The 19774-nt window shown below is 39.3% G+C and overlaps 1 protein-coding gene across 1 annotated transcript in view; it reads right to left on the bottom strand.

Moving 5' to 3' along the window:
- LOC115046189 (helicase ARIP4-like) overlaps nt 1-19774 on the bottom strand; it is a 62941-nt gene that overhangs the window by 39220 nt on the left and 3947 nt on the right. The window contains exon 2 of the mRNA XM_029506396.1: nt 6392-6554. Within this exon, the coding sequence (XP_029362256.1) occupies nt 6392-6506 (115 nt within the window). The 5' untranslated portion in view covers nt 6507-6554. The remainder of the gene's footprint in view (nt 1-6391; nt 6555-19774) is intronic.

The following is a 19774-nucleotide window of genomic DNA, read 5'->3' as shown; positions in this document are numbered from 1 at the left end:
ACACACAGACACACAAACCAGAAAAGGGATCCCAGTAGCACTGTGATACTGAAGAGGATCATCTTATTTCAGGAGACTGGTCCCACCTCCCCAAGTCCATTCCTCATCGTCACTCTTTTCTGTGCATCCGGACATCACACACCTTGGTGTTTCTAGTCAGAGTACACATTTTCCCTGTATTTTTCTGCATCAGTTCATGTTTTCCATTGAAGGTCTTTCCCACCAGAGAAAAACACTGATTACTGTTGTAAACGGGTTATAAATCTGTAAATGTTTCATAGTAATATATCATTTTATATAAAAAATGTAATAAAGAGTATGACAGTTATCCATATAGAGAGAGGGGCGGTACAGTCATGGCCAAAAACACTGGAACTTACACTTCTGTCAGATAACACAATGAACACAAAAAACAATGGAGAGATAGTTATGGGAACTGATTACTTTCAGTTCAAAAGGACCTGCTACCAAACATTATGGTGAGGGTGCCAATAACTTTGTCCAGTCCATTTGTGGAGTTTTGTGTGGAATACGATAAAACTTCGCTTTATTTTTTTCCTCTGGGCTTTTGTGTTACTCGCAATGCAAACAAAAGAAATAAATGTGTGAATACAAAAGGATACCAATTACTTTGGACATGACTGAATATCTTGCAGAGGTTTCTATATTAAGCATGCACCTGATTGTAGGGTTTTTAGCTTAATTCTATGTCCAGTAGACGTTTTATGTTGTCAAAACTTTTGCATGTCTTTATTTCCTCACTATTACAATAATCTGCTAGTAGATATAATGTACACTAAGAATATTCCTGTTTTTACTAAGAACAAAAGAAGGGAAAGTGGCCATGTCACTCTCCTTAACTGCACGAGACTGGTTACATGGTTGGTTTGTTTTTTTTTTTCTGGAAAATGTAAAAACATTTTAGTTGTCAGTTCATGATTGTATATTTGTTGTTAGGAAGCATAATCTTTACCTGTGCCTGTGTTTGTTTGTTATGCTTGAGAGTTTAATATATCCACATTGCCCATTTTTAGATATTTGAGCTGTTTGTCTGATCGCTTGCTCTCTCTCACCGCACACACACACACAGCCACATAAAGCTAATGCAACATGGACTAGACCGTGTCATTACCACCATGTATGTATGTATGTGTGTGGTAAGTGTTGAACATGGTGCCATTGGTCGCCATGACAACCCCAAACCCTTCCAGAGCAAAAACAGTGATGATGAAAGGCAACCTACAACTTATTACACCTTTCAGAAGTGACTTTCTACAACTGGAACAAATCAGAATTCTAATTTTCTGTGAAACAGACTTCAATAAAACTGCTGCTGCTGATAATAATCTTTTATTGTTATAAATTTTCATTAATTTCTTTGTTCTTCTATTATATCTCTTTCTTCTGAACTCCATTTACTTCTTCTCTCAACATTAAGGAGTATGTTTTCAAATCCAGGAGCAAAGAAGATAAATAAGACTAAAACTGAAAGATCAATGAAAAGAACCTTGTAGGAAACACTTAAATCAGTAATAGTAAAAGATGTTTTATTTATAAAAAATAAAACGTAGAGAGAAAAAATATTAAGAGAGCAATGAGGTCAATCAATGAAGTGATGAAAAAGGGGGGTGGGGTGGGGGGGTGTTTAACCTGGATGAAGACATGAACAACTGAGGGGGCTGGCGTCTTGGCAACGATGTGGTAGCTGCAACACACACTGAGGGGTGATGAAGTCTCAAGAGCAAAACAGACTGATAAAGTGAAGACGATAAATGTGTAAACGTGTGGGGGGTTTTTCACTCCTTCCATCATCACTCAAGACTACGCTGATTTCTAGTGCTCATCCTGAAGTGTGCTGCGAATCGACACAGAGCACAACCTGACTGACTGACGGCTGAAAAGTACAGGACTTTTCACTGATGTGCTATCAGTACCAGGACGCTTGGTGAAGACAAAGGTCAGGGACGTGGGCCGGTAATTCTCGTGGCGCTGATCAAATTATGTTGGTTCCACGTTTCGGTTTTATTTCTAGATTTAAATTGGTTTGTCTTTATTTAGTAAAGCGTCAAAATAACCATCTCTGCTTTGAACAGTCTTGTGTGATTCATGCGACTCTGCAGTCGAAGTGGTGATCGTGACTTAAACCCCATCTGATTCAAACTCACTTATTTTGGTTTCATCTGACCAAATAATTAGCCGCCAGCATTCATCAGGCCCCTCATCGTGTTATTTGAAGGAGTTTATTCATGGAGTTTTCAGCCGACATTTACACGACATTGTTAACTGGATATTGAGCACTGATGCAGTGAAGGATTTTTTTTTTTTACGTTTTTTACTTATACGTGAGAACAACACCATACAGGTCACCTTAAAAAAAAAAAACAACTATTTTAAGATGGCACAGTTTTAATATGCAGTGACCCAGCTGTACTGCTGGGTCAGTTACAAAAACATGTGCAACTGCAGCTGCAAACATGTTTTATAAGCCAGAGGAGTAAGCAGGATAGCTCCAGGAGCTGAACCCCTTGTCTGTCTGTCTGTCTGTCTGTCTGTCTGACTGACTGAATGACTGACTGAATGACTTACTGACTGACTGACTGACTGTCTGTCTGTCTGTCTGTCTGTCTGACTGACTGTCTGTCTGTCTGTCTGACTGACTGACTGACTGACTGACTGACTGAGTCCAGCACAGGTGCCCTCTTTGATGCCATGTAACTGTTAATGGTGGCTATTCTGGTTCTCAAAGTGTGTGAATGTGTGTGTATGTGTGGTGGGGGGGGTTCGAGTTCACATCTTGCTTTATCCATTTGTCCATGTGCGTAGAATTAATGTTTCAGATTGTACAACTCCACCAACCAGTTTCCCCTCATCTCCTGACTACAGTGTTGAATAAAGGTCAGCAGTACGAGGTGGTCATTCAGCTCATCCTTGACTTCATATGGGCTTTTGGCCCAAACTTCAAGGAATTTCTCCAGGTATTCCTGAAACAGGGTAGCATGGCGGCATATTGATTAGTGCCGTTGCCCCACAATAAGAAAGCCAGGGGTTCACTTCCCGGCCTGGGGCCTTTCTGTGCAGTTTGCATGTTCTCCCCGTGTCTGTGTGGGTTTCCTCCCACCATCCAAGACATCATGGGATTGGCTGCAGCAACCCCACAACCCAGAAACAGATAAGCAGTACAAGATGAATGAATGAATGAATTCCTGAAACATTGCATTTACAAAAATGGGGTGGACAATCCAAAGACATGGCACATTTGTTCCTCACAGTCACAGCGCAGAGGCAGAATTTAAACGCGACTTCAAATCTCACCAAGTCCTTGGTAGGCATTTCAATATCAGGAACATTGTGTCAAAGAATGAACCATTTGTTCAATTGCTAAATCATGTTGCTCTGTAAGCTGATTTCTTTTAACAAACTTAAAGTATTCATAATGCGTCAGGTTAGCAAGGGATTCAGTTTGAACAAAGTGATATTAGAGATCTATATTCGTGTGTTGGCGTTTCCATCACATTAGAAATGTCCTTTGTGGTATTTGTGCATAAACAAGCCATGGATGAAAGGCTAATTATTTAATAAAGGACTGGAGTTAATTCCACCATAGCCGAATGTTGTTACTTTACTGAAATCATAAAAAGAGGTGGGAGCAGTGTTTTTAACCCATGTAAAGATTTTATACAGGAAATCATTCAGTACTTCTGATAAAGCTGTCAAACTGTGTTACTGCTGACAAATAATCTAACTGAGTGAAACCATATCAGTCTATGTCCCGTGTGTTAACGCACATTTTTGAGAACTTTAATATGAAAGTGTTGCTTTGCTCCACAATAGTGATTTAGACAGTAACAGTATACAGGTGGCCGTTAAGTACACTAACGGGAAAACTGGAGAACACAACTTGGTACACTGAATATAGAAAATAAATGAATCGAATAAGCTTGAACCGGATGGTTTTGTTCAGCACAAGGATTAAAAAGAGGATGGAACAACTAGCTTTTCTTTGTCCAACAGTTACAAAATCTCCCCACCAGCACTTCTGCAGCTTTACAAATTGAACTTATTCATGTTTATCTTAAGTGTAAAAATGGCAATTCAATGGGGCTTGTCTTAACATTTCTTGGTACTGAGCAGTTGCCAGGCAACAAGTGGAGACTTGTGCTCCTGTGCCATTGTCATCCTGAAACACAATGAATTTTTACACTTCTGTATTTCTGTAGATTAAACAGACTTTAGCAACTAATGAGCTTTATCAGTGCAGGAAGATGGATTTGGTAACAGCTGGACAGTAATATATGAGCTGTTTCCACCTGTTTCAGTTTTTATGAGAAACTACGCGGAGCTAGCTGGCTGATTGTTGTGCTTCCATTTTACTAGACAAACATCGGAGTGGTGTTGGCCTTTTTACAAACAAGTAAGAAGACTTTTTCCCCCCGAAATGTTGAACCATTGCTTAGTACTTTTACACTAAAAAGATGTAATTATTTATTTTTATTTTTTTGCTTTTATTGGATGCTATGACATTTTTGCCAATTTGCCATTTTTTTAGCACAGCATGGGAAAAATTCAGCAGATGCCAGACAAGCTTTTTTATTTCCCAAAAAGTTGGATAACTAAGTTATGAAAAGACAAAGAAAAACACAGATGGGGTGTGATGGTCATATGCAGGGTGGGTAGGTGGAATACTTTTATAAGGTGCTTGTGTAACCTCTAACTGTGATAGACCAAAATATACACATCTGTAATCCTCCACTTGTGAATGAGTACCCTTCATTTCCCCGATTTTAACCCAAAAAAAAAAAAAAAGTTATATCTAGACAGATTGTCCTGCATCTCAAAGTCTAAGCACAAGTTGGCGCAAAATTAAACACCCAAGACAAACAGCTGTGAGTAAAACTATAAAAGCAGAGCTAAGTTTCATCCCTCGTTGTTTGACACTTCAATATTTCAGAGCTTGGAGTCTCCCAAAGCTCCCCAAGTATCTCTCATTTCAAATCCGGAAAACATTGAACATTACTCCCATTCACTCCCTGAATTAAGACCAAATGACTAATGGCATTTGAATTCTCCAACTGAAGTTTAAATCTTACCTCCTACACAAAAATAATATAGACCCCCGACCACACACACACACACACACACACACACACACACACACACACACACACACACACACACACACACACACACACACACACACACACACACACACACACACACACACACACACACACACAAACTCAGCATCTAATAGATCTAATGATGATTCATAGGGTTATATAACACATATTGGCAACAGAAGAAATGAGGAGAGGAGGACACAAGAGAGTGTAGAGGAGTTTTGTTTTCCTGAGGGAGGACACAAGGCCATAGGTGGCTGAGGAGAGCAAGTCTGGTCACATGAGGACAGTGCAGCTGCTGGTTCTGTTTGTTCAATGTGGGAATTCTTTTAAACTGTCCACAAATGCAATTTTTAGATGTTAGATTACTGTTTTTCCTCTGGAGCACTATTCAAAACACAGGTTACAAAGTGCTCTGAAAAAGTATGAGAGGTTAAAAAAAAAACAACAACATAAAAGCAATGTATAACAGGAGGCCCAGGACATGAAAAAGCTTAAAGAGTGTATGACTCAAGCACACCGACTCTTAGAGAACTGATAGATCTTTAGGTTTGACTTAAAACACCCGCAGCACTTTGCCAACCTGACTGTCAGGGAGACACAGTCGGGCAGATGAGGAAATGGAAAACCATAAAAGCAAAACAAAACAACCAAAAACAAACAAGTACAGTTCATATTTCCGAATGGTCTGCCAGCTATGTGTTCTGTGAGTGCGCTGACAAAAATCCAGTGTTGCTACACAGCCATGAACACGGGGGGAAAGGGGGGGGGGCATGGGAGGGAGAAAGACCACAGACCATATGGTCCAGTCGTCAAAAATATGGCAAGGTATCAGGATGAGTCTGGTACCTTTTATTTAAATTTAACAATTTAAATATTCAGTTTCCTATAATGTAATTGGCTTTCTTTTATAATTAAATACTAGAATTTTAAAAAATATGCTGTCCAAATACGTTTTCATAGGTGTAGCAAAATGCAATAACTGTTGGTGATGAGTTTTTGACTGAGCTAATTAATGATGGGTATATCATTTATCTAACCTTCCTATCAACGTTTGTTTTTGCATTGTGCCTTGGTTGGTGCCATTTTGCAGGTATGTGCCACTAAAATACTAAAAAAAAAAAAAGAAAAGAAAAGAAACAATTTTTAAGCCGATAACCGAGTACCCATGAATTTGACTCACTTGGCATGTTGAACTGTGCCTCTCTGGTCTAAAAGATTTTCTTTTGGTAAAACTGCTATGTGGGACGGACACATCCACCATTTTGACTCACCAGCTACCCCCTCAGCTTCATCATCTCCATCGTTGTCTTCATCTTCCACACCGACATAGCAGATTGCAGTCTCCCTCCTCCTCCCATTCAGCGGTTTCTCTTTTTCATCAGACATCCTAACCTGCAGGTTGCTGCTCCCTCAGCATGGCGTCACAGCACACACCTGAAGCAGAGTGCAGATCAGAATCAATCAATAAATGAACAAGTGGAGACACACTGGAAAAATAAATAAATCAAATGACTCCCCTGTTATGAACTTCACGGTTACTTGCAGAAGCTTAGAATTATTTTTGGGAACAAATTTGAATGCTTGGGCCTAATAACAGATGAGTCCCTGCAGTTTCCAATAGCATCATTAAAACAAGTCACACATACACACAATGCAACAGGATGTAACGTGACTGATTGATGATTGCCTAAATTCCATTTTGGTTGATTTGAAATTTGATAAAATTTTGTTACGGATTATTTAGCCAGTGCAAACACAAATGTATTGCAACTGCTCCTTTCTTTGGCTCCCTTCAGACCTGATAGCAGCATCCATAGGTGGACAGCTCTGATTATAGGTAACCCAAGAGCCATTGAGGATACATTTGAGATCCAACCAAGATTCAGATATGGAGATGTTTAGCAGTGCAAACTCAAATGTGTCAAAGTTAAATTAGTCCCACTGCCGTAACGAACTGAGAGCATTTTACTATCTCAGATGGATAAAACCTTAATGTGTTGCAGAGCTGCGCCCTCCTTAACCTCTCACTCTCTTTCAACCACAGAAGAACATTGGCAACAGGCCTGTTTGCTCAAAAATACACAGCATACATGTTTACCTGCAGAAACGTGGCACAATTACAAGTCATAACTGGGGATGAATTTAGAAGCTGGCTGTGAACAGACTTATCAAAATCTGACTGCTCTTGAGGGGATCACTGAAGGTGCATGTAACTGCTGATTCTGAAGAAGGAAACATAATATAACAACATGACAAACGTTATATTTTAGCCTCATGGTTCATACATGTACACACCTTGTAATTAAAATGAAAAAAAAAAAAAAATTCTACATGAAAACAATGAGGGAAGAATAATCCCTCCTTGACTGCTGACAGAGTACGCTGTTTTCATACAAAAGCTGCCAAAGGACCAAGGAGTTAGATTTGATTCGGTAAAAGGGATCAAAAATTATTACAGATGCACCAAAGGACAGAATAAACTGCCCTAAACACATACTGTCTATTTGCCACTATTATAAACCATGTAAAGAACTGCAGTTAAAGGTGAGCTATCTCCTGATTTTTAGAGATAAAACATCCTTTTATTCCTGCTGCACTGTAGGTAAGTTAAGGTAACCTCAAGGGTTTTGAATTTAGTTTTCAGTATTATTTTGAAAGCTATGTGTGAGAAAGAATGAGACATAACTAACATTATGACCTGAAGATGAAAGGCACAGCTGTAGAGCGGATGGACAGAGTGAAGTACAGTGTAGAGAGTCACAATGAAAGCGGTGAAGAGCTCTCAAGAGTTTCTCCGATGCTTTTAAAGCTCCGTCTCTCAGCAGCAGCCAAATTAAACTCGCATCACTTACATGCCTTCCTCATAAACTGAGAACACAAATTACCGTTGTGTCCTTCATTATCAACTGGGGTTTGATCAGGGCAAAGTTTGCTTCCTTGTTTTGTTCAATTGAGCCACAATCTTGGAATGAAACCAAAAATACACTTATGACAAAAGTCCTGAGGTCACAAAAGGAAGAAATTCTCTATGGCACATAAAATCACATAATTTTAATCAATGTCTGAGTTACAATGAAATGTTTGGCTTTCAACACAAGCCAAAGTTACGAAGAATTAAGGCTTAAAACAAAAGGTTAAATAATGTGCACAGAGGGCAAACATAGCAGTATCACATTAATATTTACTTTTATCGCCTGCCAGGTTGCATTGCATAACAATATATAGCAGATTACACAACAGGTAGCTCAGGCCAAATTGGTTTACTGGTCCAACAGGGAGGTTTTACAAGCCTCATAATAGATCATTCCAAGCTACACATGGACTGGTTGGCCAGAAAACCAGTGACCAAGGAACTGGTGAACTCTGATGTCCTGCTTTCCAAAAACAAAGATGAATGTATAAACACTGGACTTATTTAAATGGTTTTCAGGCTCAGTTTTTTCTGCATTCATTATCGCAGGAGAAATACCTGTTAGACATGGTGGTGTAAAGACCGGTAAACCTGCTGCAGGCTCACAGCTGGGATGGTGGCAGTGAGGTGGCAAGCAGAACAACAATCAAGCTCTCATTTTACTCAAGTGAGCGGCTCTGTGATTATGTAGGGTGACTCCTGACCACACACAGGGAATCAGTGCCACAGCACCGATCTTCATCAAGAAAAATTATGTCTACTGCAGGTTGAGGCAAGCTCAGGGAGTGGTTAAAGGATTTTCTGTGCTTTCAGTTGTTTTCCTTTATTGTTCTTGTGGCCCCAGAAGCATGTCACATGGTTTCTGGCCATGTCGCTGAACATACAAACACGCTGTCTGCTTGTTCAACAAATGGAGGGCAAACTGGGTGAGCCGTCATCAAGAACGCAACTCCAAAACATGTTCGAAAAAAATTAAAATAAAATTAGTTGATTTCATTTTTCCTTTTAAAGGCTCTCTCAAAGTTCCCTAATATAGTTGAACTTGAACTTTCTCATCAATACAATGACCAAATTTAATATAATGTACTACAAATCAATTAAGTTTATTATAATAATCATTCCAGCTCTGTAAATGCTAACATCTTTAATCTTACAGTGAAAATAAGAAAACATAGTTGCAGCTAATAATCACCATTTGTATTCCACTCACTAACTACTATCCTGGTGGGAATGCACATTTTTCACTTTGGCCATACACCGAAACACAGGACAAAATAAAATTTACTGTATGAGTCAAAGGTGATTTCACCTCACCTATAGATGAGGTGAAAGTGAGCACACAATTTCATGGAAGGCGATCCAATCATTGACCAAATAATTCATTCAGAACCAAATGTTCCTGTCACTAGATTCATCATCTGGGAATCATGATCGCCTTGAGAAAAACAGAGAGTCCATATAGAACACAACACACTGCTACTGGAGGCAGGTCTTCACCGTGTAAAATTGGTCCCAGCTGTATTTTTGGGTCAAGGATAATTTTTGAGTCGTTCCATTTGCCATGTTGAAGTTACTGCTTACGTGTTTTACAAACTCAGTGTGATTGTCTCAAATTTAAAGCTCACAAACTTCAGTCATCACACTGTCTCCTTTCATTATAATGATAAATATGATTTATTTTAGTTTTGCTAAATTAGCAAAACTAAAAGTTGTGAACACCCTTCTCAAAAAAAAAAAAAAAAAGGAAAGGAAAAAAAGGAAAAAAAGGAAGAAGTTATGAAAATAGCACAAGCATGAGTCAGTCGGTGATGGTCCCAGCTTAATCCAACGGGTTTGTTTCAACATATATATATATATATATTTATATATTCCAGGCTGCTGTGATCTAGGGGTGTACCGTGTAATAAAGGTACCGTTCATGTCATTTAAACTGGCTGCCATATAAAGGTAAATCCTCACAGATGAGCCATTTTTATTATTTAAGAGCAGATTTAACTGTTAAGTGCTGTGTTTATGTCATTATTGATACCAGTATTGACGTGTTACATGGCTGGGGTAGTCATGCAATCAGGTTACAGCTCAAAATCATACTTTAGTATAACTAGCTGAATCTATGAATGACTGAATCAATCAATATTGAATCGAATCGATTCAGGAAAAGGGCCACGATACCCAGCTCAACCCAGAGTCCCACAGGAATCAGAAACCGCTGCTGGGGAAAATGCCCTACAGTAAACTGGGAACACGCACACACAGTACTTGGATCAGTGACCTATTTATGTAACATGACATGCCAGGGAAGTGGTGACTGCAGATTAGGCTGGGAGTCCTTCGGTCTTTGTGCTTATTTTCAAAGCCACACGCAATAGTTATGTTTGCAAAGACATGGAAAACCCTGTTATCAAGAGGCGACACTACACAAATGATTATTAGGAGATACAAAACTGACACTAATTGATTATGAAATCTGTGACTGCACTATAACACATAGTTGTTCTTGGACCATTTTTTTAGAAGGTATAAAATTGGTGTAGAGGGAATCACATGATCTTATAAAATGTGACTGTAATGTAACATACAATATAGATCTGCTGCTCTTTTTTACTCCTTCAGGTGAACATGGTGTATGAACACCTGCACCAGATCATTCAATCCAGTGCAACCACCATGCAATATTTGTGTCAATATTACATCTTTTCTCAAGACCAACCTTCATTGTTATGAAGGATTTCCACTGGGTGTTCATCATTCTACAAAACTTAGAAATGGAATGAAAGCATTCACCTCAAATTATAGCCTCAAATCCCAGCAAGAGGTGAATATAAATCCTTCATGCATTTATATGAACGTCACAGAGGGAATATGTATTGCAATGCTGTTGCAATGCATTGCATTATTCTCTGCAGGTAGTATCACCATGCGTTACCACCTTCAGCTCTGCACTGATCTTACACTGTACCTGCTCCACAGAGAGTGGCACCTGTGAATCTTCTTGTAACTTCTCTACAAGGCAGTTTACATGTAGAGTCAAAAATAAAAATGTGATGAGGAATGTTCCTTCTGTTTTTGAATTAAAAAAAAAAGGATAATTTAGAAAGGAAAGGAGCTTGTTTGTTTAAACATAAAGCTGCTGAAACCTTTTAGCATGTGGTTCATCTGATTGCGCTTTTCCAGGCCCCAGAAACAGCAACCAACTTATTGGTCCCTACCTGTCTTGCATGATCATTTGATGAACTACGGTCTGGAGTGAACAGTGGTTCCTCTGATCAGCACAACCAACTTCTCTAAATACATCATGAACAGGGCAATGGGACCTGCAGTATTAAACAAACTTTCCATTACCAGAGTACCACATCACCTGCAAAATTTTAGGGTTATCATCTCAAACAGCACTGAATAAACACAAACAGCTGATTCGATAAATTCAACAGCAGCGTTTTTCTGGTTTGTTAATTTGTTGTTGAATTTCACGACCAGAAAGACAAGGAACTCCAAAAATGGATCATGGTCTCAAATTCAATGTACGCAGAAAGAGCTTACAGTTGTGTTAAAGCACCTGGAAGAAACTAAAAAAAGGAACAAAAAACACTAAAATGTCTTGAAAATAACCCCTTACAGAATCAAAAAAAAGAAAAAAGAAAAACATTAAAATAAAGACGACATAGCCATCCCCCTGTAGCCCCTGCACTACCTTAACTTACATAACCTCACATAGCAGGCCAAAGACTGTAAAATGTGGTTCAGCCAACAGTGGACTGTTTCACTTTTCACTGAGCCAGACTGAATGAGAGGCAATATAAATTTAGTGAATATGGAAACAGGAGACTGATGAGGGAAAAATATAAAAAGCAGAGCGGAGGGGTGGGGGTAAAAATAAAAAAAGGGGAGCATGAAGGATGATGGGAGAGAAGGACAAAGACAGAAGATCTTGGAGAGGTGAAGTTTGTAGAGAGGCAAGGGGGGAAAGGAGCAGGCTGGTCCGTCTGGTGTCCTACAAACATCCCCCTGAACAACAGTGGGAGGGAGCGAGATAACCTAAATTTCTCTGATTAAAAAAAAAAAAAAAATCTATCTGAAACCAACATGAGATCAGGGAACACGTGGCATCTCCTCCTGGACACAGCAACACCTGTTAAAAGCTGCTCTGAAGTCCCTCAAACTGAAAACGTCACTTCTGTGATGCCTCTTGGTTGTTGGAAACCCACTGTGTCTTTTATCGACCATATGGGCTTTAATTAATGCTACAGAAAGCGTTGAGTGTCATGAGTCCAGGATTTTCTTAGGTTCTCTCCCTGACATCTCCATCTTTACTGTCAAAGGAAAAAATGTGGCTCTCCCTCATCCGGCTTCTGGTTTTCTTCCACGCCTTTATCAAATAAAGCTGTAAACATGCTCACACGCCCTTTTCCCCACTTCAGCCCATCTTTTCACACTCCAACCTGCTTGTCTTCTGCTTCAGCCAGACTTTGCCTACCGCCACATTCGTCAGATTGTTTTGCCAAAATGCAAAAAGGCATACTTTAACACTAAATGAGGGTATAGACAGTCTAAGTGGCCTTCACTGTGAGCACGTGTACAATGGTGTTGGGCTTTGTTAGCCACTTTAAATTTCTTCGGGTATTTTACAAAAAGAAACATGTGATTACTGAATTAACTGCAAACCAGAGAAAGAGAAGACATCAGGGTAGATAAGGTCTATGACCATTGCACGGACTGGTTTGCTCTCCTTTTCCTATCACTGACAGACATAGCTGACTGAAGGGGATCAATCATAGTCAGTGCACATCAGGCTACAGCGTTCCTACACTGCAAGTCTATGCTAAAGTACAACTGGCCTCAACCTTCTCCTATGTACACTAACCAATACAAATTAGGGCCTATTGACTTCTTTCCACATAGAATTCAGTCTTGTGTTAATAAATAAATAAATAGACTAAAAATAAACAGAATAAAATCTGACTCATTTGATGTTTTTTAAATTGAGTTTTTCTTCTGCAGTGTTGTTTAAAGAACAATTGTTTTGCAAAACGCCATTCTTGTTTCACATGTACTTTGGTTGTTATTTTCGACTGCATGTGCTTGAAAAAAAATGGCGAACATCCAGGAACTATATTGTCTTTAATGATTCCGGTAAATCATAAAGGTATGTTCTTACAGAGAAATGTTCCATAATGAGGATCTAGTGGAAAAATACAGAAGACTTTCTGCTTCACATATGCACCCACAGACACCATGTAATTACCCCTTGAAAGCTCCTGAGAGCAAGACTGAGAGAGAGACAGAGAGATAGAGCGAGACAGAGAGAAAGAGAGAGAAAGAAATAAAAACGAAAGATAAAAGAGGAGGGCAGTGTGAAGACAGCTGCTTGCATAAGCTGCCTTACGCAAGATCTGCCTAATAACACCACTGTTGTGCTTACTACAGAAAATAAAGTTATACAAGATATATACCCAGAGGCAAGGACATTGTACACACACAACCCTCATGAACCCAAATGTATAAGGAGCCTTGCTGGTGTGATCCATTCCCTTGTTCCTTACGTGAAACTTGCCCTAAACATAACTCAGATTGTAACGCTCAAACAGCTGTCTGAATATGTGAGAATTTCTTGCGTTCCAAAAATATCCGCACTCTCAAGGTCTGAAACGTACACAATGGTGTCAAACCTCCAGTTCTGACGCCACCATTCGAACACTGTGTGGTCCTCATTATAAACCCAGCAGGAGCTCGAAGCAGATTTAAATTAAGGAGGAGACATACAGAAAGAAGGAGAGAGAGAGGGGATGGGAAAATTAAAGATAAGTGCACCAACTTTCCTAAAAAGTCTGATTTTGCCCTGCTCTGTTAAATTTATAGCAAACGTATATTTTTCTTTGAATGTGACTCAACAAATTTTATAATGAGCTCTGATTGAACAAAAAAGTAACACACAAACAGTATCATGCATTCAAAATGAGATTCATTTTACTTTGAAATAAAGAGAGCTGATGGCAGCTGAAAACTTGATTGGATGAAAATAAACAAACTAAAATGAGCGAGGAGAAGAAAAGCTATAGTGACAGCATAAATGAAAATGGGTTCATTTGCCACCAGTAACAATAGGAGAGTCTCCTCCTTTCACACATTCACAAACAGCCAAACTGATGATGCCTCGCGGTGATACGAATGGACAACATAGGTTGGAAAAATGTGTGTCGTATGCACAAAAAAAATGTATAATTATATCACAGACACTTTAAATTACAGACTGCACCTCATGCTGCTGAAAATGGATATTGTGTAAGACCTTCCGTTTATATTGGACTAGCTTGCAGACTTAGATGAGCTGCATCACATCCCCTCACTTGTGTAACAGAATTACACAATAGTGAAGCCTGGTGGGGATGGTGGTGGTGATGGGAAAGGGTGAAAGGGGTTAACCATCAATCAGGCCAGGTTGTTCTCGTTCAAATTCAAATTCTGCACATTTCTTCAGTTAGCCAATATGCTAATGAAAATGCTGAACACAGTTAAGAACGTTAAAGTTTTGAGCTCGTTGAAGGTTCATGACATTTTAAGATCCTGTTTTCTTAGGAGGTGTGACTTTGTGATATTAGGACAGAGACCTGTTTTCCAAAATTCACTACATTAATTACACTAGCAGTCAAGAGTTAGGGTACATTACCAATCACAATATCATTTTAATATATTAGTTCGTTATTGCCTGTTGTGTCACTTATTCATTGGCAAATGTTGGAATTAGGGCATTTGGGTTAATTTGTGGTCAATATGACTCAATTTTTTACATTAAAATGAGCATGTCTCATCATGATAGTTCATCTAAATTTGACCACAGCCAGGTTAAAGTGTCTGACCTGTAACACATTCCTCTATCCTGCTGACTCTAATTTAGACCTGAGATCGCTTCGACACACAACTGTTTCTCTATTCTTATCCTCAAACCTTTAAATACAGACAACACGTACAAGTGTATTCAGGATAAGCCTACTTTGGCTTAGAGGTCAAACTCTCACATTCACACAAGTAAAAACACACATACACAAACTGGTGACCTGGAACAGTGAGGTATGGGCCAGAGGCCGCAGGGGAGGGCTCAGAAGTCTGCAGGCCAAAATGATCTCCAATTGGGTACTGCTGTTTTGTCTTGAGCCAATCAGTGAGGGGTTAGCAGGTTCAATGGGTTTGTTAAGGGTTCATGTGGGGACACTGGAGGGGAAGGGTCTCCGCTACTGACCCTATGTGCTTCATAAAACCTAAACCAAATCAAATCAAATGTATTTATTGGGCACCTAATCACAACAAAATTACATCAAGACACTTTACATATAGAGCTCTAGACCAAACTCTTTATGGGGTTGTTAGACCCAACATATCTTTCCATGAGAAAACAGTTGTCGACAGTGGCAAGGAAAAACTTCCTTTAAGAGGCAGAAACCTCGGGCAGAACCGCGCTGAGGGGGGGCAGCCATCTGCCTCGACTGGTTGGGTTGAGAGATGCAGAGAGAGAGATAGTAGGGGACAAGAATGAGCTGTTTATTCTGTTAGCTGTGGATAAAAAACTACAGAGAAACGCTGTGTGACAGCTTCAGTGTGAAGAAAGGAAAACTTGCTGAAGAGTTAATTGGTACTTATTAAAAGCCAGTTACCATCAGTGTCTACAGAAATCACACTTTAAACCAAACCAGCAAATTAACAATATTCACTTTTAGTTTTCTAAATCTATTTCTGCCCACATGTATTGCTTCTTCAGAGATGTCAGAAATGAAACTCGAGGAAGGATACATAGGCTTAAAGGAAATATGAAGCACAAGGCAGATGGTATTGGATAGGAATGAATCATTTTCTGGTAACTAGTTTTTTCTATTGTTAAAAAAACAAAACAAAAACAAAAAAAAAAAACAACCAACTACTGAAACCCTACTCTGTGTATTCACATTGACCCTTTCTGACCTGACCCTAACCCCTGAAGTCAATCATCAACGAAACAAAAACAAGTCTTAAAGACTCATCAATCTGATGTTCAAAGGAAGCAAAAAGCTTTAGGGGCAGCATTTGGATGTTACATAGCCCCAGGTTACACAAAAACATTGTAAAATCTGGGACTAGAAATAAATTCCAACTTGATTCCTTTCTTTATTTTTCTGGACAGATTTCACATTGTTGCAAAGCAGGAATGCAAGGAGCTTTCATTTCTTAGAAATCACATAGAAGTGATAATTTCAAAGATCGTTAGTTGAGTATTTTGGCCCATTCTGCCAACATTTTCTTACCAAACCATTTTTCTTCAGTTTGAAGTTTATGTTACAGAAAAGCAGGCTCAGAGACTTTTTACCCCAATATTAAAAAAACACCATCAGCTGGGCTATATTAACACACCTACACACAGTGTTGTAATGTAAACGGGACACGATGAAGATTAACACCATGCCAGATGAGCACGAGGCGTACTCATAGATATCCATGGTCAACAAATCACGAACATCAACACGACCAGGTGCATCTACACAGGCAAACACACAAACAGAGACGCCCATGTCAGAGCAGAGACCCTGGTTTATCAGGGTTCACTGGTCAACAAATGAGACATCAACACAAACGACGACTAAACTACACACTCACTGTCTCACACACACACCTGCCCTATATTTCAGAGGCCCTTTACTGAGATAAGGCAATACTATTGACTCTCTAAAATGGAAAGAGGGAGGATGTTGCTTTAGTCTGGCCATATTCTCACCACACATTAATAACAATAATAAGAAGGCGACTGCATTATTATTAAGAAACTCTCAAATTTGTCATACAGTCATAGACTATTGCCTCTCTAGATGGATTAATGTCTCTCAACATCAATTTTGTTCAGTGTATAACTTGATCAAGCACTAAAATTCAGAAAGATCCAAACAGGTTCGAGCTTGTCCATAAAAGCCTCAAGTCCAGTCGTAAAACTCAGAAGCGAGCACTTTCTCAGAAAGGCAAAGTTCAGTCATTAAAAGTTGAAATACTCCCAGCAGGATGAGGCCCTGTAGGGAGCATACCGCCAATATGAGGGATCTTCCAGAATATCCATCATTTCTTTCCAGTCACAGTAAAGCAGCAAGTACTACCATACTATGTCATTTACCTTCGTACAGCCAGCAGCCCAAGCATGCAGCCTCATGTGTCTATACATGTGCGTGAAATGCTCTTTACCTTACTGCTAAATGCACAGTACACACAGTACACACAGTACAAGACGACACACACATGTAACACTTAAAATAAGGCTGACATAATAAGGCTAAACATGCTACTTTTCCCACATGACTTCATCTGTTCATGCAGAAAATAATTACTAGGTCAATTCAAGAGTCTATATAGATATGAAAATCCATAGTTTTGATGTTAACATTAAAACTAACAGAACAATGTTACTGAGTTTTACCCCCAGTTCAGTGCATCTAACAGGTATAACAGGGAGTAGCTTGTGTGATATTTTATAGCAGAAGTTGGTGCAGGCCATAAGATGAGCTACAGATTGATGGAAAAACACAAGGCTGAAAAAAAAAATTCATTCAGTTAACTTTCATCGATAAATGTATTACTATGAGCACACATTTGTGTGTCAATGTCAAACAGCCATGTCCTTTCACATAATTAATCATGGGCTGGGGCATTACTGGACCACCAAAATGCTCCAACTGTCATTCCATGTTATAATGCATTTTATCCAAAAAAAAAGAAAAAAACAAAACAACAACAACAACAACAACAACAACAAAAACAAAACAAAATCTTATACATACATTTTACAGTGACAATGGCTGGGCAATTTGTAGAAAATATCTGATTGAGAGATTTCGATTTGATTAGGGATTTAGTTTTGTGCTTTTCAAAGTTCTGGTGGAGGTTTGTTTCCTTTTGATGTGGCTCCCAGTTATTAGTCTGTCAAACTCAGGTCACTGAGTATTAAAGTTGATGAGATTGCATCACGACTCAGACATGAAGAGGATTTTCTAAAGTGCAACCTGATTTGCTTTACTGAGATATCAGCACAGATGTTGGGTTTGATGGCTATACAGTTATCAGAGCAGACAACTTGAATCCATCTGTGGAGGACTGTGCATCCCGTTAGTAAATTAGTAAATGAAAAGGTATGCACAATGGAGCTGCACTCTAATTCCAACATTTTGGTACTCCCCTCCTCATCATTAGTCCTCATTATGTGGGCAGAACAATGAACTGATGAGTTGGATTCACCAAGAAACAAAGACAACAAGTGATGCTAACAGCACAGCAGCTATACCTGGCACGGTTAGCTGGTCACTGAAAGCCACTGTGTAATTCAAACCTTGAATAACTCAACATTTCAGTGCCAGTGGTTGGGCGGTTGGAGCCTGTACAACATGAACACAATGTCCCAGGTTCAATTCCAGCTTGGGACCTCTGCTGCATCACATTCCCCCTATCTCTCACTTTCTACTGTTGGCCTCTCTACCAATTAGTATCTAAAAATAAAGGCAGAAAAGCCCCAAAATAATTAGAAAATCCTAACATCTCACAAATGAATCCATGGGGGACGGTTCTCAATAAAAGGCCGAATAATAAGGAATCTGTAGAAGTTATAACTGGCACCTTCAATGCTGCACTTTTTTTGATCGACAGATCAATCTGCCTTCATGCTAGGTGACATAAATGACAAGCAAGCTGTCGTCACCTCCCACCTGAGTGTATACACAGTTATCTGAGGCCGCTTCTGATTGGGGAGCACAGGGGAACACTCACTCCATCGCTCTGTTAGCCATGCCTTTTCTCTGGGTATCACATCCTTTTGTGATTTGGTAATAGTCACACCTGAAATCACAATTTCGCTTAAAATACAATTAATCAATCAGCCCTAAGTGACAAAAGCAGATTTCTCTTTACAGTTTTTATTTAGTTTTTTCCTAACACATCCTACTGCTGTCACTTATGTGACTTCATCCAACTTTACCCCTCTTTCTCACTATATCATGATCATTCAACCTAAAAGGAAAAATGTGAACAGACAGATGTTTGAGTTTTTGTACACCATATCTGGAATGCACAGAGGCCTCAATGCTGCGCGCCAGATAGTTCTCATTCATCCCTTTATCATTTTTGGTTGTAACAGTGACAAAAATTTGGCCTTTCCCCAAATTTCTCACCTCACTTACTGAACCTAAAATTAAAAAATGTATTAGTTATAGGAAGATAAACTGGCAACCTTGGTTAGTTAAGCACATTACAGCCCGTGTGTTCCCCCCAAATGTATTATACATGAAAAGTGACAGGTTTCAGAGTTTCAACCCTTCCTCTGCTTCTGCTCAGGTGATTTAAACTCTCTGGCCATAAGGTGAGGGGGTAAAACTGTAAATCTAAACTCCCTGCTGTGACATTTCATTTATCATTGAATATGGGCAATGGAGGTCAGTCAGACCAGCTCTGCTCAGCATCTATCAGGGCCCCCTTCGCTGTTTTACAAGGAGTTTAGGTCAATCAGCCAGAAACTCTTTCCATCTCTCATGTGCAGATAAGAAATGTGTATATATATATATATATATTTCTATATTTCTATATACACAGAAGCACAGACAGACTTGTAATAAACTTGTCCTTTAAGATGAAGACCAGTGGCTGGTCTCATGTGGCCAGAGTGTGTAAGCAGTTACTGGATCCTTTTTGGCTTGGATGCCTTTTCCCTGGGTCTTGGACCTGGGTTTGTGGGAACTGGTAATGTCATTTC

This window comes from Echeneis naucrates, chromosome 7 (assembly GCF_900963305.1).
Source record: "Echeneis naucrates chromosome 7, fEcheNa1.1, whole genome shotgun sequence".
Classification (NCBI taxonomy): domain Eukaryota; kingdom Metazoa; phylum Chordata; class Actinopteri; order Carangiformes; family Echeneidae; genus Echeneis; species Echeneis naucrates.
This window is presented reverse-complemented; position numbering and strand designations above follow the sequence as displayed.